General features: G+C 40.3%; 1 protein-coding gene across 2 annotated transcripts in view; it reads right to left on the reverse strand.

Moving 5' to 3' along the window:
- The window catches only part of SCAPER (S-phase cyclin A associated protein in the ER), a 137,038-nt gene that overhangs the window by 84,450 nt on the left and 28,852 nt on the right, over positions 1-23,736 (reverse strand). For both annotated transcript variants that reach the window (XM_050309377.1, XM_050309378.1), the window contains exons 9-20: positions 20,984-21,246; positions 20,335-20,559; positions 18,624-18,794; positions 18,104-18,179; positions 17,539-17,656; positions 17,097-17,208; positions 16,470-16,610; positions 14,034-14,189; positions 12,599-12,741; positions 8,702-8,783; positions 8,443-8,595; positions 7,205-7,312 (exon numbers count right to left, since the gene is read on the reverse strand). In XM_050309377.1, the coding sequence (XP_050165334.1) occupies positions 7,205-7,312; positions 8,443-8,595; positions 8,702-8,783; positions 12,599-12,741; positions 14,034-14,189; positions 16,470-16,610; positions 17,097-17,208; positions 17,539-17,656; positions 18,104-18,179; positions 18,624-18,794; positions 20,335-20,559; positions 20,984-21,246 (1,748 nt within the window). The remainder of the gene's footprint in view (positions 1-7,204; positions 7,313-8,442; positions 8,596-8,701; positions 8,784-12,598; positions 12,742-14,033; positions 14,190-16,469; positions 16,611-17,096; positions 17,209-17,538; positions 17,657-18,103; positions 18,180-18,623; positions 18,795-20,334; positions 20,560-20,983; positions 21,247-23,736) is intronic.

Below are 23,736 nucleotides of genomic sequence, written 5' to 3' on the forward strand. Positions count from 1 at the left end.
ACCCTGCTTCCATTATTTATAAACTAACCATGTCATTGAAGTGGAAAACCTTCCCAGCCACTGGACTTTCACTCAAAAAACGGAGCCAAAATGACCTTCCTGAATCTGCAGAGTTTATAGGGTTTTTTTCCTCTGTTATTTTTTCATTTTCATTCCCTTCCGTGTTTCTGGATTCTGGCCAGGACTGAGGCAGGAGTGCCAGAATGCCATGAGACTGGTTATTCTTATTATTTTTGTATTCTTTCCAACCTTGAATCCCCAAGTTCTGAAAGAAAAGGCATTCTTTTAAGTTTTTTAACCCAATTTTGCAGACCAAGGTAACTTGAAAAACATCTGACTCCAGCTATTTATCTAAATTCCATATTCAGGACACTCAAACACTTGTTACTTGCCCTCTCATATCAGCATTAAAATATAAACATGAGGAAGACTACAAAGAAACACTTGTAGTAGCTTATATCCCACAATAATGGCTGTCATTCATTTACCATTTTAATAAAAACTACATCAATCAAACTGAGTATTTTCCATAAAGGTAAGGTACATAATAAGGAATATATTCTAACAAATCAAAATTCTGAAGCCCACTACAGCTTTTGGTTCTACACCTCTACCTGTTACAAAATAAACAACACCCCTATAACTGCAGAAAACCATTAAAAAATGCTTTCAATATTTATTACCAATGTCAGGAATAATGGTTTCTTACTTGTGTAAATAATCACTTATGGGCTGTATTTGCCAAATTTTGGAGGGGTTTTTAAGGCTCAGTTCTAAATCACGTTACCACAGGAATATTTGTTCACGATTTTACTACATGTTTCAACAAAACTCCTCAGTATTTTATTTTTTCCTCATAGCCTAGGACAATATTTAGTATGGAAAACAGATGCTGAAGCAGACTGTGAGTTATAGCAGAAGCACATTTTGATTTTAAACAATGACAGCTTGAAACACAAATGATCATTAATTCTTAATCATAAAGGAATCAAATACTGTTATAACACCACAAGTGATGATCCACTCCAAATATGAAGATTCAGAGCAAAGAAAGGCATTCACCTGTTACCATTAATAAGAGTTATTACAGCTCATACATATATGAAGAAACAGGTTATAAAGTAATGAATATTCAAACACTATTTCCTTCACATCTTGAATTTAATTTCTTCTCATGATCCTGCTTTTCAGCATGTCCAAAATAAACACTATTTTTACTGCTAGTACTGAGTGCACTTTCAGTCCCCTTGCATGTCCTTAAATTCAGTGATACAACAGTCTGCCCCTACAGAGCAAATAATACTCTTAACAGTAGGTTCAGATCTTTCTTCACATTTTTAATACCATTCCTTTCCCACCTGTCGCTCCAAAACGTGGGAACAGAAGGCAAAGCAAAGGTGTTTCTGCTGTGAGAATGAGAATTCTGCATCCTGGCCAGGGAAAGCATCCCTGCAGATGAGGGGGGAAAGCTGGAAGGCACTGACATTATCCTGTGGCTGCAAGGGCAGCCGAGAGAGAAACAGGGAGATGAGAGTGCAGTTGGCCCTGCCAGCAGCAGTTTTTCTTCCTGGCTGTGAATACCCAAGATATCCAAGCCAAAAAGAGGAAGGGTGCAGCTGCTGGCAACCATCTATCACAATTAAAGGCACAGCCAATAAACAATTAATCACATACGGTTTTGCCAAGCAAAACAACGCTTTATAATAAATTAAAGGTAAGAAGCTACTGCTACAAGCAGTACAAAAAAGCAGGATTGATGTATGGAGCACTGAGAGACCTCCTGCAAGCTGCACCATGGATCAGACTTTATAATTACTTGATTGTTCATGACAGCTTCTTGTAGGGCAGAAGGATTCACAGCAGATTGACACGGCCTGAGTTCCTGGGCCGAAAGGACCACAGGTATCCAGCAGATATGAAACATCCATAAACAAGAAATGGACCACAGATGCTTGGCCCAATTCCACTCCTCCAGCAACACACAACCCTTCTCTAAAAAATAGTCCTTCCTTCCTCAGGAAAAAAACATTGAGGAAAGCCAACTCAACCAGAACCTGGGGCTTTACTGGGATGGGGGAGTTCTTGTTGGTAAGTGATTTACAGGTTGCTTCCACTGAGCCACAGAGAAGAAAAATGGGCTACTGTTGGAGAACTATAATCAGATGCCAAGAAAAAAAAAAAGAATTTACAATGAAGTCTATATTCTGTAAGTCTGGGGATAAAAGACACAGGAATATTGTTCTACATCTGAGCAAACTACATGCACCACCATAAAACCCAGACCTGGCTGCAGTGTTCTGTACCACCAGAGCTGGGTCAGGATCAGCTCCCTGCACTGCAATGGGACACAGATTTCACAGCTGCGGCTGCCCCATCCCTGGAAGTGTCCAAGGCCAGGCTGGACGGGGCTTGGAGCAGCCTGGGATAGTGGAAGGTGTCCCTGCCCGTGGTAGGGGGTTGGAACAAGGTGGGCTTTAAGGTCCCTTCCACCCCAAACCATTTAGTGACTCTGTGAATAAAAGCAGACATGTAACACACACATGAATGTTATGGAATAAGAAAGAGAACTATTAATTGTGTGTAATAATTTCTAGAAGACCACATACCCGTGGGTATAAACACCTCAAGCTCCTCTATTAGATGAAACTAAAAAGCTAATAACCTTTAGTATTACTATTTCCCACTTTGGTTAACCATATCTTTTAGACAGGTTACCAAAGGAGTTCATAAAACACTATTACTCATTTAATTAGAAGAACTTGAAAACACTGATTCAAAAAGGAAAACAAATGCATTCATTTCAATACTGCTAAGGTTGAAGCAATAAAACAATAATTATACTTAATTGCTAATGAAAACAAAGTGAATTTTTAAAAAAATCAGCAAAGTCCAGGCATCATCATGTTTCCAAACAAGAAAGCTCCTTGTAAATACAGAAGAAAAAGAGCAAGGGTAAAGCATGACACTATTGCCACATCTCTTTCCATCAGTAATTTCCTCTGCAACAAATAACGGAAGCAGAACACAACGTTGAGAAAACAGCTCCATTTCTTTCAGACCAACAGCTCCTCACCCCTAAAAAGCTTTCAGAAATTGCCACTGCCACGAACAGCTCTGCCTGTGTGCTGTGCTGGCTCCAACTCTCACCTGGCTCCCACCATATCCTGCACCAGCACAGCCCTGCCCGGGGAGCTGCCAGCACAGCCCAGGGTGGAAATCCCAGCCTGTGCCCTGGGCAGGGCTGTGCCAGGGAAGGTTCAGGCTGCAGCCCTGGCCAACCAGGCAGCAAACACTCCTGAGGGAGCTTTAGGCACTGGCCAGCTGGTTTTTCCAAAGGAACGTGGGTGGGCTCGACCAACCATGGCTTTGGATAAATCCTCACATTTTAGCGCTGTCAGTCTTCAGACAACAACCACCTCCCTGCTCCATCATGGGATTATGTTTTCATTTGATCTAAATACACCTCTTAGAAGTTCTTTTTTTCATTTATATAACGACAATAGAGTCAGTTTTCTTCCCTGATAAAAAAAAAAGCACATTTTTCACATATGCAAACAAAGGTTCATTAATATTCCTCCATCCTGCCTTGGAATACATAAAATTTTAGCATGCACCTTATATAAATTAAGCAACCCCTGCCAAGTTATCTATTTCATCTGGTTTTTAGAAGTACTTTTCACTTATTGGAAACATTCATAGACCACATGGACTGACATGATTTATATTCTAAAAGTACCTTTAAACCATGGCACGTAAATGCCAGGAGATACAGACAAGAGCTGGGACAATGGTTCAAAGGGAGCAATCTGCAAGGATTACTGATCTGAGGGGTATTTCTCAAAGCAAACTGGGACAGGCAGGAAAGGCAAAGACAAAAGGGACAGCAGAGGGGCATAAAAATGAATCAGGAGGAGCTACAAGTGGGAGCAAACAAATACAAGGTCCTTGCAGAGACTCCTCAGCCTAATGGAATCACCAGGTGCTGTCCCGTGGCTTTCACAGGCACCTTCTCAGGGAGGTCTTTGTGTCACACAGGCTTTAATTCAGCCAAGTAATTAGTCAGGACTACAAACACACTAATTGATTCCAGTGAAGTCAATGGAAGCAAATTGCTTACACTGTTTACATCTTCTGCTGAACTGAAAGCAATATGGATATTGAGAGAGGGGACGGGAATCGATAGCCCAGAAAATGGCAATGCAAAAAGGAGGGAAAGCTGAGAGTTTGATGGGAGAAGGCAGCATTTAAACAGAGAGATAATGGGGATAGAACGTTGTTACTGCACTGAAACCATGTGGGACAGTGAAAGCTTCAGAAATGTAGTGAAGGAAAGATGGCTTTTAGCCTGTTGGAAGAGTTTTTACCAACCCTGTGAATTAATATATCTATAAAAGGCCAGACAAAAGCAAAGTCACAAAGGAAGTAAAAGACGTGAATGGAACTTAAATTTGCTTTCATGTGTTTCAAAATGCTTCAAAATCCATCGGTGTTTGTTGTAAGAGAAATCTACCTGTTTCAGCTGGAGACTAATAAACCCCTAAATGAGGGGATTTTCACCCAGAAGGCCAAGGTGAATCAGAGCTGTCACGCAATCTGAGAAAGAACTTCATGCTTTTTCTCATTTTTTAGTATTTTCATTCATAGTAAAACTATTCTGTTTGTGTGTTTCACCAAACATAACATATCCACAAGTGAATTCACCTTGCTGATGTCTAACACCAGCTGTCAGCTCCTGCACAAGACATGATGGAAGCAAACACAGCACATGTTTAATTCCAAAACAACAGGACATTGTCTCCAACATGAAGTCTGCTTTTATCTCTGAAAATGTCTGTAAAAGGACAGAATTTAGAGATGCTGTAGCAAAGGGAAAAGCCCTAGAATGTATCAGTTTCTTTTTCTATCTGGCAAGATCAAATCCTAGCACCCACCTGGCCTGGAAAATTCAGTGTCAATGACCATTCAGAATAGTTTTTAACTTTTTGCTTACAGTCAAATCAAACAAAACCAATCCTTTGCCGTGCTAAGAGAAATTATATTATCATTTATTTCAATCAGTTTCCAAAGTCTTAAGGAGATACCTAAATCTTACCTTCTGAGATACCAACACAGACAACAAAGATTTCAAGTCCTGGGATTTCTCAAGTAATAACAAAGAAATTCTATGATCAGACTACAATTTTTAAAAAGCTTTTTCTTTCCAGGCAGTTCCCTATTACACTGAACAGGCTGAACACAAAGTGAGTCAGAGATCAAGAGTAAGTTATCTGGGGTGTCAAGTGCACAAGGTTAAAGGTGAAATTTTATTAGGTCAAAGGTGATATAAATAAAATCTTTTATGTCAAAGAAGAAGGGTCACAGACAAGACATATATAATCTAAAGACATCACAGATGACAAGTAATAACTTTAAGTAGTACAAGTGTGTTCTCACTAGAGTTACCTCCACTGACTAAAAAATTGAAAACTGTGATAAATAAGTAACTGTGGGTATTACAAAGCTTCCCTGGGATATGGTTTTACTTCTATGTAATACTCTCAGGTTTTTTTCTCAATTATTTCAAAACTTGAGAAGTTACTGAAGGCTTTGCCTGTGGAGGTGGCATCAACTGTGCATGCTGAATAAAGAGGTACACAAAGCAGACTGCTCCAATAAATAAAGCTGCTTTCCTACATTACAATGACCATTATCTCTAACATGTATGTCTTAGTACTGCTGTTTGGAAAAAATAATAACTAATGAAAAGCAGAGAGGGCCTCAGGTCAAGGAAATTTCAGATGACAATAATAGAGTTCAGAATTTTATACTCAGACTAATTGACACATAGTTATACATAATATATAAAATATTTCACAGTGGAAGCATCCATATGCTAAATACTGTGCACCCCCTTAAGATCATTAAAATCTGCTATCATAATCCTCAAACTTCTTCTCTCCTTCCTCTCCTGCACTATTATTCAAGAAACACATACACTTAACCCTCAACTTGGGTCTTAAGCTCCCATCAAAATTTTTTGCTGAGAAACCCTGGATTCAAGCACGTGATGTTGGACAGCACAAAAATCAGGATCTCTGTGCCCTCTAGTGGAACTTCTGTTTTCACCAGCTGGGTGCAAAAGCAGCTGTTGGGACCTGAAGCTGGAATTGTTAAGCTGCCACATTAGGTGTTGGGAAGAGTGTAAAATCTAAAATTAAACTCTCCAATGATCTTTTTCTGCCCTTTCAGTGATAACCAATAACCAGCTCTGTGGGTTTCAGCACCTCAGAGATCCCAAGTCTGCAAAGGTTTTTAAAAAAGAAAAGATGTTACAACTGGATGCAAGAAGCTGTAAACACAATTTTTTTCAGTAAATAAAAATAGAAACTGTGAAGGAAAGGGAAAAAAATAACGACAACTGAACAGTGTCACCGGAATCAGCTCGGCTGGGAACAGATTTCCAAACATGACTAAGTTAAATCTGAATCAGCACTGAAGAACTGGCTCACTCAGTGTGTCCTCCTGACCCCTGACAGGTATAACACACAGGCATTCACAATTTGGGGGGGGATGTGGCAGAACTCAAATTCTCAAAGAAAAGGCCTTGACTCAATACTGCACTTCAATCCAGGCAGCAGCAAAGGAACATTAAATCAGACCACTATTCAGATGTGTTTTCTGCAGCGTAGTCTCTTGATTTAGTAAGAAACACCCTCAACTGTTCCCTAAAAATCACACAAAGTGCCAACTGAAGCTACTGAAAACCCAACTATTGCTCTTCTTAGCAATGTTAATACTTTAAAAAACCTTTCCAATCTTACATTTTAAAGTAATTTAGCACTACAACTTTGAGCACTGTGGACCTTGACACACAGGACATCACATCTGACAACCTAAAAACAGGACTAAGGTATTTTAAGCAACAAGGAGGAACAAAGACAAAACACGAGATGCCGACACCTGCAAAATATTAGATTACAGCAAGATGAAGAATGCCCTTGATTAATAGAAATTTGTCACATTTTGTAGGGAATCTATTTCAAATGGCAATTGCCTGAAGTATCTGAATGCACTGTTTCTTTCATTTATTTTCATCAGCAGTCTGCTATGAATTCCCATGCTAAGATGTTCAATTCCTTCACAAGAATTTTCAAGACTTTCATGGGCCACTCAGCTGAATGGCATTTAAAACTAGAAGTAATATAAAAAATATTACAAAACTTACCACTTCTTCATCTGAAAGCTCTCGTCCTTGTATGCTGCTGTTTTCTCTCACAGCTTGCTGGTGTTTTTTCCCTTTAATGTGGCTAAAAAGGTACACTTCTGATGAAATCTGTAATGACAGTGACTTGATAGTTATTTTTCCTTTGCAAATTCCATAATCCATAAATAACAGTATTCACAATGTAATACAAAATATGCCAACGTGTCAGGAGTATGTTCAGAAATCCAAGCACAGTACTTTAGTCCTCAACCTAATTTACATAAACATCTTTTATGCAGGACTTAGGAGTAAATTACAGAATGATTTGCTAGCCAGCAGTGCAATAACAGATTAAAAAGTCTTGGCTTCTCATCTCATTTTTACTTCAATCTAACTTCATCTATTGGATTTTCACTCTGAGATGCAGGGTCAGTGAGCATGCAAGACTCCAGGCTGCTGAGCCTGAGTTTCTGTTCCAGCACTGCCTGAGGTGATCCCAAGCCATCCTGCTCAATTTAGCAATTAAAGGAAACAATGATTTGGAGCATATAAGGCTGCAATAAATGCACAGCCCTTGCAAATCAGGGAAACCAGTTATCAACAAGAAGAGATCTCCCATCCTCCTGCTCAGTGACTGTATGGTTTCCCTTCTGCATTTTTCCTGGGATATAGGGAAGGGCAGAAACAAGTAGAGATGCCCTGTGAGGTTGGAAATCTGCCCAGCTTCCAACAGTGATCGAAAAATAAGATAACAAAGGAAAAGAGGAGACAAAGCAGACATTAATTTTCCCTTCCAACCCTTTTAAGCATCCAACCAAACTCAATTCAAGAAGTTGTTGAGTTTGATGTGGTTTCTCCATATCCTTCAGTGAATCTCAATCCAATGAAACCTGTCCAATCAACCCCTGAACTCAGAGCAAATTCAAATACGTAAAGAAACACATTCCTTACTTGGTTTTAAATCTATCTTTTAACTATCTTCCATCTCATGCTCTGGAATTCTTGCTTTTCTTGACAGAGACAGCTAAAAACTGGGCACTGCCCACCCTCTCCATTCTACCCACAACTCCACAGCTCTTCCAAATCCTCCCTAACCCACCTTTATAAATCCATACAGACAGAAGGATCCAGAGCACTTTACAAGAGCAGAGGGGCACAGTAAATGTGCAACCCTCTCATCTATGAGTGAAGCACAGTTTGTACCTTTGTGGCTTAGCTTGGCCTTGCAATTCCAACAGTGTCCCCTCCATCCCACTCACCATCACATTGCACAACGAGCACTGCTTCTTTCGCTCATATGGTGTGAGTTTTGGTGCATAATCAGTATTAGCATGTCTTCCACTACTCAATTCAGCTGCTTTCTCTTTTCTCTGTTCAATCTGTTCCATGTGCCTCCTAATACTTTCATCGTGCTGCATGGGAAATAATCAAAGCGACAAAGATAAAATCACGTTGGATTACGGTGGAATTAAACTGTGCAAAGAAAAATGGATGTGTTTTTCAACTAATCTTTTATACCTTCAGCTGAATCTTCTTCTGTAGTTCTTCCATGGCTTCTTGCTGAGCTGCAGTGAGAGCTGCCAACCTCTCTTCTCGATCTCTAAGCAAAAGAGAAGAAGTATGGGGAGAATTTATAATAATGTAAAGCATGAATAATACTGACAGATTTCTGCCAGAAATGGAGAGCAACAACCCCCAGAAATGAAGCTGAAGATGGTTCAGTAGAAAAGAAAAACAGCAAAAAGCAACTTAGTTAACAGGGAATACAGATATTTTCATTTGAGTGGTTCAATAAAGACACAGAACCTGTGCAGCAGAGCCTGGATCAAACCTCAGCCCAAATCAGAGCAACAACAGTCAACAGTGAGCAATGTGAGACCACGTCACCATTTGCTGGTGGCTGCAGTCAGTGAACCAAAGGGGAGGAGTGGAACAGCAAATTGAAAATAAACCTTCCCAGCACTGAGGGCAGTGTGTTTCACAGAAATGTTTCATCAGAGGAAGTTTGAATGCAGAAACTTAGAGATAACATCAAACAGTACAGCTGTGAGTGATAAACTGATGCTCTGGAACACTGCAATTCCAAGTGTTCAAGATACCAAAGGATAGCAAAAGAGGAGACATTCATCTGTCACCTTCTCCATGTAATAACTGCAGTCAGGGCCCACTTTGCTCACTGAACCTGTCTGTCCTGCATCCCTCCCCCCAAAACTGAATCCTGCCTCAAACTTCACTTGTCCTCTTCATTTTGAGCAACTCCTCTTCCCCTGCCCAGCACAGAGCTCATGCATGTGAAAGTCTGAGCCTGTGAATCCCCAACCATCACCTGCTGAAGACATTTGGGGTTCTCTCCTCTCTGAGAAAAGAACAGGAGGTATAACTTGATCTGTAACTGTAATAATACATAATTAACCAGCAACCTGCAGGTAACAGTTTCAAGAACAACTTCCCAGTGATCAGGAAGCCAAGGGAGCTGTTAAATCCTGCAAAGGAAGACAGGCAGCTACTCGTGCTGTTTGTACAAGAAGAAATGGGATGGGAGGGCAACACATCTCCCAGAAACCTGGCAGCTCTGAAGGGCCAGAAGATGTAAGAGAAGCTTGGAGTAAAACTGAGTTGTGAAGTCATTCACAGCCATCAGCCCTCTTTTTAAAAGGCATTCTAAAATTAAAGTAGCTTGAGTGACAAAACCAGAAAGGCTAACATAAGGAATATTACCCAAACTGCAATGGGTTTTACGTGTGGATTTCTGTTTTTTAAACACAAATCTGATAAAAAAACCCCAAAATCATTTACATAAAAGTAGAAGGCTCAGATAAAGTAACATTTTAAAACAAGAAGCCACAGAAAATATAAAAGCAGATAGGAAAGGAGAGGGGGGAGGAAGCAAGTCACATGATAAACACTAAACAACTGTCCTTTCAGACAGAATAAGTGAACTCTTCCAATTGCCACGGGCGTGGGGGGTGAGGAAGAGATGATGGATGAGAAGCATTGGGTGGTTTATGTGCTCTCTCCCCTGAGGTACATAAAGGAAAACTCAACTGCAGCCTTTGTTTGTGTTTTAAAGAGCTCCTGACCCACACCAGGAGCTGAGACAAAACACAACCAACACGTGACCCAAACCCAGAGCTTCTTTTTAGCCATTTCTGTCAGTTTGTGGTTTTATGTATTTGTTTAATGCTACAAACTCCAACAAATTATTATCACTGCCCACTTTGGGTTAACGGTATTTGAAACAAAACTCTCAGCTTTCCATTTACAAAGCATCAACGTTACTCCTGCACAAGCCCTTCTGAAAGCACTCTTTTTACATGGTTAGGGTACATTATACACTTTTATGATTTCTATTGACAAGAACAGAATTTTCCATATTATGGATTTCAACTCTCTGGAATATAAAAATACTTCGAAATTACAACTAAAACCTTACTGGAAACAAGTTAATGTACCATAAGGGCAGAGGGGCTTTTAAAGTCAGTTTTAAATATACTATTCCTTTCAATACAGATGCTTTAATCACCACCAGATGCACATGGTAAAGCTTACACTGAAGAAACTTTAAGAAGATATTACAGAAATTCCTCATTCCAGCAAGTATTAAATCTTCAGGATACAAGCTAAATCCCAGCAGCAGGGAAAAAAAACCAACAGAACACCAAATCATAGCCCAAGGTTCCCCCAAAACACACTGAAATCCAGGATGGAGGGGACAGTGCAGCCAAATTCCCATCAAGCTCATCCCTCCCTGAACTTCAAAACCAGGACACCGAATCCTCCTCTAATTCTGCTGTGTTAGAGCAACCTCAGAACTGTTATTAAGGACATGTAATGACCCTGAAGCCATTCTGACATAACAGATTGTAGGACACCACACATGCATTCTTTCCTACTCTTTCCCAAAATAATCAGGTGGGGAAAAAAAAAAAAAGGAAAAAAAAAAAGAGCAAAATCTCTCCTGTGTAATCAGCATCTGGCAAAGAAAAACAAGTGCAAGCACGGTGCTGCAATATCAACTACAAAGTGTTTGAAAACTGAGTGTTAGAGCAGCAAATAGAGAGGAAATTTGCTGACACACAATACCAACAGAAGGGAAATGGAAACTGCAGTTTCTCACATATCATAAGGAAATAAATGGGGTGCAACAAGGGGAAGTGGGAGATTAAACACTGACTAAACACAAAGAGTGAAGAATTGTGTGGTTGGAGCTGTTAGATGAGTTTGAACTGGAGAAGATCTTAGATGTCAATGGGACAATTATCTCACATTTGCTTACTGTGAGGGTTTCCTCAAAGTCCAGAAGGATGCAGAAGCCTTACACATGCAGTACCCACCTTCCCAAAACAGGACCAAATTCTCCCTCTTAGTCCTAACCTTCCCCAGGTGTCTGTGAATGAGAACAAGGTACTGAAGGATTCATTCCAGCTCACTGTGACCTGGCTCAATACACTGAGGAAAAGGTCCACTATGTCCTTGGAAAGGCTATAAATCCTACCCAGAATTCATTATCCACCTAATGGAAACCTCAATCTCTTTATGATGTCACTCATGATTTTGGAAGATGAAAGGTGATCAATACATTTCTGAATATTTTACTTGGAGGAAAAAATACTCCCTTTGTGACAACTCTGAAGAAAACAAGCCATGACAACTAAAATGTATAAAGAACCATTAGTAACACCTGAAAAAAATGTAACTTCTATCCAGGTTTTATGGAATGCTTGTAGAGGGAGAACTGTAGGAAAACAGGGAGCAATAGGAGGTGAATACAAAGAGAATTTGGCAAATTAAACAAGCAGAATGGAGTTTCCCCTTTCAGACTTGAAAGGAAACCTCTCTCACACCCAGTGTTCACTCCCTGCACTTCATCTTGGGCACTACAGAAAGAGAGAGCAGAGCCCATGTGGAAACCCCTTCATGAACTTTTGATTATGGACAAAACCACAAACCAAACAGTTCATGGGCAGCAGAATTGATGAAGCCTGATTTCCCAGCTTTGTGCTTCACAAATGGGATCTCTGGTGTCTACAAAAAAGGTGAAATCCAACTGATGCCAGTAAGCCCAAAAGTTACTGGAGAGCAGAGGAAAAGGGGAACGTGGGAACATTAATCTTGTTTCCTCTGAAAACTAAGGTAAAATATAAAAAAGGCAAATTGCTAAAAGCTCTTGTCAGCAATAAAACTTAGATGAATGCAATAACACATAGTCTTGCATCCTACATCGTGCATGTCCCCAAGGAATACAAATCTCTCCTACAGAATTTAAGATGATCACCTGATTTCTTCTTTCAAACCACTCGCCAAGGATCCCCATCAAAGCTACCTGTCCAACTCCTGCCGAGCCAGGAGGGCCCTGCTGTTCTGGAGGGGACAGTGGTGAGGGACAGGGAGCCATGGGAGTGATTGCAGAGTTACCTGGCCCTCTCCCGGGCTGCATCTTCTCGTGCTTTTTCCTTCTCCTGCCTCTGCTGTTCGATCCGCGCTTCCTGCTCCTTCCTCTTCATCAGCAGCTCCTCCACCCGCGCCTGGCGCTCCGCTTCCAGGGCTCGCTTGCGCTCCTGCCAGAGGAGAGACAATTCCAGCCCTTCTTTGAGGGAAAAGTTAAGAAGGAATTAACAGGAAGCGTATTTAATGTCTGCTTACAGCATTTTGTCCTTCAGGATGGAGGAAGAAAACGGTGTTTTTATGGAATAAAATGCCAATCTGAGCATTTTATTCAGAAGTTTGAACACACACTGAAAGCACAGCTGGATGAATCAACCTTGCCATGAATTTAACATTATATTTTGCTCATTTTGAAGGAGTTTATGCAATATAAAAGCTTATTAGTCTAGTTCCTCAATAAGGTTATTTGAAAACATTATAAACGTCCTACAGGATACAGGTAATGTAGAAATAACAAAATACAGAGCTCAAAATATAAGGCTTTGCTCAACTGTTAAGCAACTTGTGCATGGAAAAAGCACAGCAGGGAAGCATCAGCTTGATCCTTGGTCTGGCAAAAAGGATACAAAGAGAACAGTGTGGTCCCTAAGTGGGATTTAGGACTGAAATCCTGTCTGCAGTGTCTGTTCAACTGCCAGCCTAAGAACAGCCCTATGCCTACACAGCCCAGAAAAGGGCTAAAAAAAAGGTAGAGAGAAGACAGAGTTAAAAAAACCCCAAACCACAGAAAGGAATTCATTTAAAACTGTGAGCTGGGAAAAGGAAACATAAATATCTACAAAAAAAGGGGGTTGCTGTGATTAGGTTTTTAATAAACAATCTGGAAGGGTACTTTTCCCTGATAATGCAACTGACCCTTGGAAATCCAGAAACTTGGTTTAGATTCTCACATCCACAAAAAGTGGATGCACGAGGCTGGGAAAACCTAGTACTGAAATGCTGCATTAAAACAAACAAAAAAAAAACCCCAAACAAAAAGCAACCAGAACTCCAGGAACACAAACATGTTTGCACTGTGCTTTCCCCTGATCCTGTAAAAAGTACTGTAATTATGACAGCAGGGATATGATAGGGACTATTTTACTGTTTCCTCTCTCAAAGTTTTAACTATTACCAAAACAAAAGGATTTTGTTTATGAAGCAGTAACAAATATTTTTTTTTTAAAAAAAGCTTAAGACAGGCATGAGTCACCTACCCAGTCATGGCAGTTCTGCTACAGGGGCTTTATAATTTACCTTCCTCCCTTTTCCCACGGAAATATTTCAAAGGAGAAACACGTTAGAACACACTTCTCCAAAGCTGAACAAAGGAGGTTAAGGCAGAAAGCAACAAGGGCTCTGCAGAGCCAGAATGAAACTCAGGCACGTATTTCCCTGTCCTCCTGCAGCCACAGAGAAGCTGTACCTGAACTGCTTCATCCCGGGCTTGTTTCTCCTCCTGCCTTCGCTGACGCTCCTCTTGCAGCTCATTCAAACGCTGCTCGTACTCCTTGAGTTTATTCAGCACGTCGTGACGCTTGTTCTGAGCTTCTAAGGTGTTTATGAAGGCGATTTCATTCACCTGCAATCATCAGAACGTACGAGGAAAGGCCTGAGGAGCTGAAATGGGTCTCATTCTCAGGGAATTCCACCCATTTGATAATTAAACTGGCGGGATGTTTCTGCAGAATGGGTTGGACAATTACCAAGTTGAGAATAAGTCTTTAGGTTTTAATGTGTGGTTTTTTTCAGTTTGTTTTATTGCTTTGGTTGTTTTAAACGAGACAACCCATGGACTATAAAAAGAGAAACTGAATTGTATCAGAAAAATCAAGAAACTTGATTTATAAAATAAAGTAAAATAAAAAATAAAGAAAAATCTTCCCAATCCTCTCAGAAACAGGACTTCATCAGTCTATTCTCTCATTCATAACATGTGGAATGTTAAGACCCAGATGGATAAATCAGTAAAATTAAGTACATGCCAGGAGAAGCCAACAGGTCTTTTGACCTAACTTTAAATATATGTGTACTTATTGATTAAAAAAGTGAAACTATACATAGTATGAGTAGGAAAACACCAAACAAGGTCATGGTCTTCATATTTTTATCCATATCACCTACTTCAGAAATTTATATTACCTTTTTCAACCACAGCACAGTGCAATACACAAGAACAAAAAAAATTAATAAGAAAAGGTTGGCTTAAAAGAACTTTAATGTGCACACTAAAAAAGTGAGTAAAGAGAACAACAGATCACGTAAAGGGTGGTAGGATATTTGTACCTTTGTTTACTGACTAGAATCCATTTACAGGATGGATTTTACATGTCAGTAGACAAGCGAGCACTGGGAATTTAGATAACCAACTGGACAGCAACAGTTACCATGGTCTGCAGTTATCCTGCTCATCAGCTATTTCTCTAAAGCCTTCTGGCCCAACTAACCTTTATTTCCACAACACAAGAGCCTCAGGAGGCAGCAGATCCTACACATTTAAACACACACAATACATGAAACATCTGCTTGTCTGGGGAATTATGGCCAAGTGTGATTTAGTTAATATAATTATGCAAGTCACACGGTGTAATGAAATAATAATGAAGGTATGTTAGAGAGAATTAGGTAGTCTAGAAATCATTTGACAGAAACAGCAACTAAGTAAAAAAACTAAATCAGTTTTAATCAAAGTTTTGTTGTTGCTTGTCTTGAATAATGGGGATGAACAGCTGGGATACATGCTCATCATATAAGGAAACAGTTTTAAGGAGATGGGAAAAAGAGTGTTTAAAATAAAATATTTCATTTATATTGTACTGGGTTTGGCTGGGACAGAGTTAATTCTCTTCACAGTAGTTACTATGGGACCATGTTTTGGATTTGTGCTGGAAACAGTGCTGATAACACGGGATGTTTTAGTTACTGCTGAGCAGGGCTTGCACAGTGTCAAGGCCAACTGACCAAAGGGATATTTGAGACCACAGGACATCATCATGTGCAGCAACAAAACCAGGGGGAGCTTGGCAGGGGTCGCTGCTCGGGGACTGCCAGTCATTTTCTTTTGCATCACTTGTCTTTCTTGGCTATTATTTATCTCTCTTTGTTATTTTCCTTTTCCTTAGAATTGATTTTCCCTTCAGTTATTTAACTGTTTCTATGTCAGCCCATCAGATTTCTCACCTTTACACTTCTGACTCTCTCTGCAATCCCAAAGGTGTGTGATTGTGTTGTGTTTAGTTGCTGGCTGGGGTTAAACCATGACAATGTTTATCAAAGTAATATGAATGAGGCAAACCAAAAAGCACCCATCCAGTGCCCATCTTATGGAATTACGTATTAAGTCAGAAAAGCACCAAACAAAACCACTTATTTTAGAATAACTGTAGGTTTCTATCTATTTCCAGTTGCTTAAACAACATTAGTGGTACAAAACACAGAAACAGAACTACTGTTAAAGGACACAGAAAGCTTGATATTTAATACAGAAGAGCAATGAATTCCCCCCCTTCTCTTTCTACATGCTGAAAAGAATTGATAATCAGATTTTCTACTCCTTCCAGGACTAGGTATCACCGAAAATGCTGCCATACTCTCCGTGAGGAACAAAACCAGCAAGACAAGTATCAGATCTTCCACTTCAACCCATCTTTTCTTCCAGTCCAACCCACCACGATGTCTAATAACAGCTAATTCATTTTAAATTCACACTGGAGAAAAATGGCCTGTTCAGACATCAGCATCTACCTGCTCCACGGTTCACAGCTGTTCATCTCTCACCTGCACCCTCCCTCAGAACTCTGAGGTACAACATATATAAAAGCCTAACTATTAAACTGCTCCTCTTTAAACCAGAGTAACTCACCTTAGCTTCTTCCTCCTGTGCTTTTTTCACAATTGCTTGGAGCTGCACTTCCCGTTTGAATTCCGCATGGAGCAACTTCTCCTCCATCATCCTGCGCCTCTGATCTAAGAGCTCTTCTTTCCATTTCCTTACATCTTTCTCCTGCACAGAATGAGCAGGTTTGTTACTAATACAGTAACTGAAAACAGGGCCTGAATTTTCCTCAGGGTTTTCTAACACTCGAAGCTTTCTTCACAAGAATAAAATACTTTCCATGCCCTACACAGAGCCTTGCATTAAGTTTAACCCAAAGTACACTACTTTGGGTTAAACACTCAAAGTGCTTCACTTTGGTGAGTTGTAGCATTTCTGGTGGATACATGCAAGACATTTCTACTTGTCATGCCAGTCTTGAGTCTGAGGCAGTCTAGAATGTCACCAACACTGCCACAGAAGTCCACAATTTGAAATAACGCTTTCTTTGACAGCTGTGATGCACAGGTCAGCTCTGAACACTATGTAAACTCAGACTCACATGCAAACTGCATTTCATCACTGGTTTTAATCTCTAACATGTCTAGACTACGTAGAAAAAACCCTCTTTTCTGAAAGGCAGTAGAGCAGTTCTTTATATTACAGAAAGCTTACCCTCTCTATTAATTTTTGAAGCTTCAGTGTCTTTTCTTCACGTAACTTCTCTCTCAGCTGTTGAGCTTTCATTTGTTTCTCTTCATGTTTCTTTTTGGATTCTGCTATTGTTCTTTTAATAAAAACCAAAGCAGAGCAAAAGCAAGTGAGACAGCATGAACTGACAGTGTAGCTAACATTTCTATGTCATTTCAGTTAAGAGAAAAAAAATAGGCCACTGGAGGGCAATTATTTCCCGTAAATGTGAACACTGTTCTAGACTTCAAATCTTTAGGGGACAACGCAGCACGAGCCTAGTCCATTATGCAAAAATACATCTAGAGCTTTCTGTGACACTTTCCACCCACAGATTTAAACACAGCAGGTTTCTGAAGCTTCAGGCAGCCACAGGTGTGGTTGCCTGTTCTCCCTGGCCAAGGCAGAGAGACAGCACGGGCAGCACCTTTTGCGGGAGGGGGAGGACAGTTTCTCGTGCATGTGGATCCCGTGGCCAGGGGGCCGGGCAGGCTCCTCCTCCACTCTGTCTCCCCAGGAATTGCTCTGGCGCCACGACTCGCGGGCTGTGCAGGAGGAAAACAAAGATGTGGGGTAATTTAAAAAGGCTTTTCTGGAAAAAGTACAATTAATAAGCATTAGCTCCTCTTGGAGTTCTCTCTCAGATGGGTCCCTTGAGCCGAGGTGCAGACACAGACTGAAGAACCTCTAATCTCCGTGCATTTTAATGCTTAATTATTTTATTACACTTTTATCCAAATATTAAGATAAAACTGGATAAAAAAAATGTAAAATGCTAATAGAGAGATGGGTCAAGAAAGCTGAAGAACAAAGACACACAGATGTAGTCTGACACACAAAATCTGCATCTTTCCTCAGGAAATAACATAACCTGGAACAATATTTAGGTGTTGGGTAAACTTCTGAAACCTAACTAGCCATGAGGGAAATGGGTATTTTTCTGTATTTTTGCTGTCATTTCTATGTAAGCACAGTAGCATGTGAAAGTTTACCTTCATAATCTGCCAGAACATCATTCCAGTCCATAGACAAACCACAGAAAGATATGCTTCCACTGCCCATACCAGCCTGAAAATCAATATGAACCAGACAGTAAAAACACAAACCTTAACCCACAGGTGTGCACAGACATTAAACAGTGTCAAATCAGCAACAGTCAGCAATGTTTCCAAACTCAGCTGGTCACCCCAAAGACATGCTGTTCCTGCTCTTTCTGACAGTGGAAGTGGAGATTTCTGCTTCACCCAGCCTTGTGTGGTAGCAATGAAGATAGAAAGTCCCAGTTCCCCCGTTTTGCACCCAGAAATAGGCAGCAGGACAATGGCTGCAACATCAGACAGCTCTGTGCTGGGGCTTTAGTAAAGCCTAAATATACCTTAGTTTGGCATAATTATTACATGACACTATTTAGTCACATGTAAACCAGGTTATATTAACAAATCCTCTATCCCCACTCCCCTGACGACAAGGACAGGTGGAATTTGGGTACGTTAAAATAACGTGGACACTCACAGAGAAATCGCTGTCGTTGTCAGTCTCGATGTTGATGTCATTGTTCTCCTCGGCTTCGATCTCCCTGGTTAACTGCTCCTCCTCTGCAATAGCACTGGCAATGGCTTCCTCATTGGCCTTTTCCAAGCGATCTGCCAACTCTTCTTTCTTAGCAAGGACTTCTGCCATGGACTGCAGGAAACACCACACGAGGGAAAACACCAAAGTCAGCAGCAAGCCCGACAAAGTGGATTCCATGCAGTTAATATGAATTATATTCTATTTTGTTTGACTTCTCATTACTTGTAGTTCTTTTACTGCTATATTTTGTGAAGGTAACTGAAACATAAAGCCCACTAAAACTGTTAGCAACCACTAACTCATTTAATAGCTACGTGAACACTTATGAAATCAATTATCATTCACATCATTCCAAAACATATTACACAAACCCTGTCATTAAAAGCAACAAAGACAGTTCTTCTGTAATTATTGTTTTAAACACCCACTCTTAGGGACTAAGCAAGGCATACTCTGAGCCATTAATGCATGGCCTGCTGTTATCTTTTTAAACAGAATCATGCTCCAAAGTACTATTTAAAGACGAAAATTGTCTGCATGAACCATATCTGGAAACTTTACTGTAGTTAATACAGTGGAATCTCAGGTTGTACTTGTTTGTCAACATGGATGACAAGAGAGTGAGGCAAGAATGGAAGCCTGAAAATGTTGACTGATTGTCTTTTCCTTCTCTAGTGTCCAGTATTAACCAGTTCATTTCCACTCCAGCAATCAAAAATGTGCCGCAACACACAAACTGGTGTTCAAAGCAGTGTAATCTGGAGTAGTAAAATGCTTCCAAGAGACACAGATCCCACCAACCCATCAGCATCCTGAAGTGTTAATGACTGAGCATCTGGAACAATGTTAGTGGATGAATTGCTAGAAATCAGCTCTAAAAGCAAACAAGGACTTGGCTTGGCAATTACCTAGCAGGAGTCCAGTTTGCAAAAGATGTTAAAGGGAAAGTGATTTACAGGACAACCTCTGCAAATCAGAATTTTTATCTAGTTTCTGAAAAAAGAGAAAAAAAAAAACAGAACAAAACCCAAAGTAAAACCTGAAAGTATAACTTGGGTTTTATGTGACATGACTGCAACTCTCCACTCAGACAATCCCAGTGAAGCAGACACACCCTGAGACCTGCAGAATTCTCCAGACGAGAAGGGACACCCTTTTTGGGAAACCAGGTAAAAACAGAATACTGACTTCACATTTACTGCTTGAGAACCGCATTCCTCCAAATTGCTGGTTGCAAAGGAGGACCCAGGAGAGCAGTTCAGTTAGTCCAAGGCAGGGGTCTACCTTTGTTTCTAACAGAACTTTGATACCCTAAACGTTTCCAGTTTGAACAATTAGCAAAACTGGAGTAAGAATTTAATGAGTGTGACTTAAAATGATTGACAGTGGAAGGAGATAAAACATTAGTGCAAACATCAAAAGAGGTAATTGACAGCATTGATATCTTTATTCCAAATGACACATTTATATCTTTGTAGTCTAAGTTCAAAAATTTTACTGGAATTAAATTCTGTCTTTCTACTATAGTACCTGATAGATTTTTCTACAGTTTTTACTGTAGAAAACAGTGCAAGAGTGAGAAAATTAAGGCTTAAATTTATTATTCACTCAAAGATCTTATAAGATTTCTTACCAATCTGGCAGCACTCACATTTGAAATATCTGAGGCATCCATTTCACTCGCAGCTTTAGCTTTTTCTGTCTGATGCCAGTCCATGGTACCAGTGCTGGGGGGGGAGGCTTCGTTCAGCTGCAGCCCTTCTGCAGCACAGCCGGTGCTGGGGAGAGCTGCAGGCACCTCAGGAGCTGCTTGGGAGGAATCCCCCTGCACTGGAGTCCCAGTGCTCCCGTTGGTTTCTGAGGCACCTGCTGGGAACTAACAAGAGGCGTTTGCAAAATGAACCCAACGTAACGCACTGATTTTTAAAGTTGTTTAGAGTCAAGTAGATTTAAAGAAACTACCTGGCAACTTTACAGTGAGTGATGCAAATAACTTCACTTATTTCAGGTGCTCATCACCTTGCAAAACTTGGATCTTTTTACCCAAAATCAACATATGAGATGTGCCTAATACTGGCTCTTTGGAAAAGATGGAAAAGCTGTCCCCATAATTTTAATTAGCCTATTTGTGCCAACATTTTAATGCATTTCCATAAATGTAACTGAAGTAGCCATTATTTTTTAAATCCTTTTCCAATCAGTGCATAAAAACTCTATAGACAACACCAACTTCAGAAAAAACTCTGAAGAGAAAGTTGCAAGATTTAAGGTTAGAAAATTGCTTCAAATTAAGTACTGACCTGAGTCCTTTCAGTAAGAGGACCTTCAGAGTGCAGCAAAGGATCCTTCTGTCCCAGCTCTGCGCCTTCAGACGCACCACCCTCCACCACCGAACTCCCCTGCCTGTTCTCTGCCGGTGGCCAAACGGCATTTTCTTTGTCACTGTCACCCCTGGCCTTCAGGGATTCTGCAGCCACAGGAGGTTTCGCTGCCAAAGCCGTGGATCGGGACCGAACGGGCCTTCCCCGCTGAACGGTCTCCCAGCCCTCGGCATCCTTCCGATCTGCAGCGAGGGAACACAGCCCGCCCTCAGAAAGGAGCACTCACAAACAGAATATAAATAGAAGCATTAGGAACAACTCTTTTATTACAGTATTACACGAGTTGGGGGAGAAAAATGTTCTCTTTAAAAATCAATACCAAAAAAAAAAAAAAAAAAAAAAATCGATGGGATGTTCTTTAGCAGAGCTTTTTACTCCAAGGAGCGCTATTATTTTCACAGAGTCCGAACAACTCTGCTCGTGGCACCTGCTCTGTTACTGCAAAAAGTGAAGCTGCTGGTGCACAAACCTGTGTGAAAAATGGCAACGTGTATTTAAGTTTTCCACGCCCGTGGGGCTGTTTCATGAGACAGTAAAGCACAACAAAGCAACCACACTCAGGGCTCTTCTTTGTAACAACAGGAAAGTTAAAGGCCTTTTGTGAAAGTGCAAGTGCAGACATAATTGCACGACTTAGTGTGGAAAGCACTGTCCAGAAATGTGGTTTACTGTCCTTCCAGAGTAGTTTCTTTACTTTTTTTCCCATTTGCTCTCTTCTGATAACAAAAATACACTGATCAGTGCCAGCTCTTGGAAAATTTCTTTCCCTGGATTCCAGGAAAGAGCAAAACATCTCTACAGTGGGACTGCAGACTGGAAGAGAAAATAGAAAAGCAGCTTTTCCCCAATTTACTTTGATTTCTATACAGCTGTTACATAAAACTTGCTGATCAACTTTTGACCAACATTTCTGATATCTAATCTTGGTACATACATTTGTCTGCCTGAAGTATCCAAGTGTGACCAGATTTCCAGAGCACCAAGGTGAACCCCCTCTGAAATGTGTAACATTTTTGTGGCCAGCAATTAATAGCAGCACGTCATTTCCCATGGATCTTGAAACAGCTGTGAGTGATTCTTTGAGGCCTGATGTTACAAATCACAGCTGTGAAAGGTAAGCTCACACCTGTCTTCTCTGCTAAACAAAAATTCCTGCCAAAAAACTCAAGAACTGACTTGTAACTAACGATATTTTATGATATTGTCCAATATAATTTTAGCATAAGCTGGTTTTAGGATCATTCACATGAAAGGAAGAGAAGGGTGTGGGAGAATACTTTTACCTGGAGGAGTGGAGAAGCAAAAAACCCAACATTAAATGGCCTGTTTTAGAGAGAGAAATAACCCAGAATACAACTTGTATAAAAAATTATTCTCTGGGTATTTCTAGAGTTTTTAGTAACAAAGATGGTCATGTAGCTCAGGCATAAAGAGTAGAGCTTGAGCTCAAACATTAAGGTTTAACATATGGACTGGCCTAAACAACCTTTAGTAACCAGCAAAGTAGAAATGAGTTTAAATCAGAACTAAGGGCACTTTCACCCTTTGCTGCCTTTGCCCTGAGCATTTGACTCACATTAAGTGCTCATTTAACTACTGGGTTCTTTTAACATCTCAGGATGAAAGCCAGCAGCCTGGCCCACGGGCTGCTGGAAATCCTGAGTTACCAGGGAGGTTGACAGGACTGTTCTGAAAATTACCTTTGCTGAGCAGCTCATGCAAAAGCTGTTTGTGCATAACTGTATAACTGTTCTCAAGCATCAACAATACTGGTAATTACAGATGCAAAAAGATAATTCAATTTGATGTTTTAATATAGAAACTGTTTTACTGCAGAAAAAGGGCTGTGTGTTTTAAACAGAGTTCCCAGACTCTGTGTCAATCACCTGGCTGATCTCTTCAGATTCCTGTGGGTAACCAGAGACAGGACAGGTCTGCAAAGGGCCTTTCTGCTCTCCTTCCCTACGTGCACTTGCACACATTTCAGAGTGCCCACTGACTACAGAAGGGAATGGGAGTCAAAAAGATGCCAATTATATTTTTTGCTTTACCACAGACTTCCCATTTGACCCCTGTAAGTGACTTTGGTTTTATTTTCTTTTCTTCATCTTCATATAGACAAAATACAATTATCTACAGGACCTAGTGATGGAAACACATTATTGCCCTCTCAGAGACAATCTTATCTCCAACAATACTCCAGGGAAGAGGGGGTTAATTCCACAACAATCACAAGCAGATTTGCTGCAGAAAGCTCAGGGCACCATGCCCTGAGATATATTAATCCTACGTATCTCAATAATTGTACTAATATCTTCTGTTATCTTTTACTAATATCTATTGAATTTAACTCTACCAAAAAAGAGTATTCTCGCCTGTCTTGCCTAGTTGATTCTTTGTCTCATGGCATATTTTTCAGTAGTCTAAAATGACAGAATTAATCAGAATAAAATTACTCAGAGCACAGCAAAGCCATAATCACCCTTACTAAAGTAGAAATAAATCTTTCTGTAAAAGCCATACATGTTCAATTTTCAATTTGCATTTTGTCCACTGTCAGATCCATAATTATTACTCAAGCGTTTTAACAGCCCAGAAATACTTGTGTTTGAAAGAAGATTGTTTGGTGAATTCTTTAAATACAACACAGTTTTTAATGCAAACATGTTTTC

The sequence above is a fragment of the Myiozetetes cayanensis genome, unplaced genomic scaffold (assembly GCF_022539395.1).
Source record: "Myiozetetes cayanensis isolate MyiCay16 unplaced genomic scaffold, myiCay2020 scf14, whole genome shotgun sequence".
In the NCBI taxonomy this organism is placed as follows: domain Eukaryota; kingdom Metazoa; phylum Chordata; class Aves; order Passeriformes; family Tyrannidae; genus Myiozetetes; species Myiozetetes cayanensis.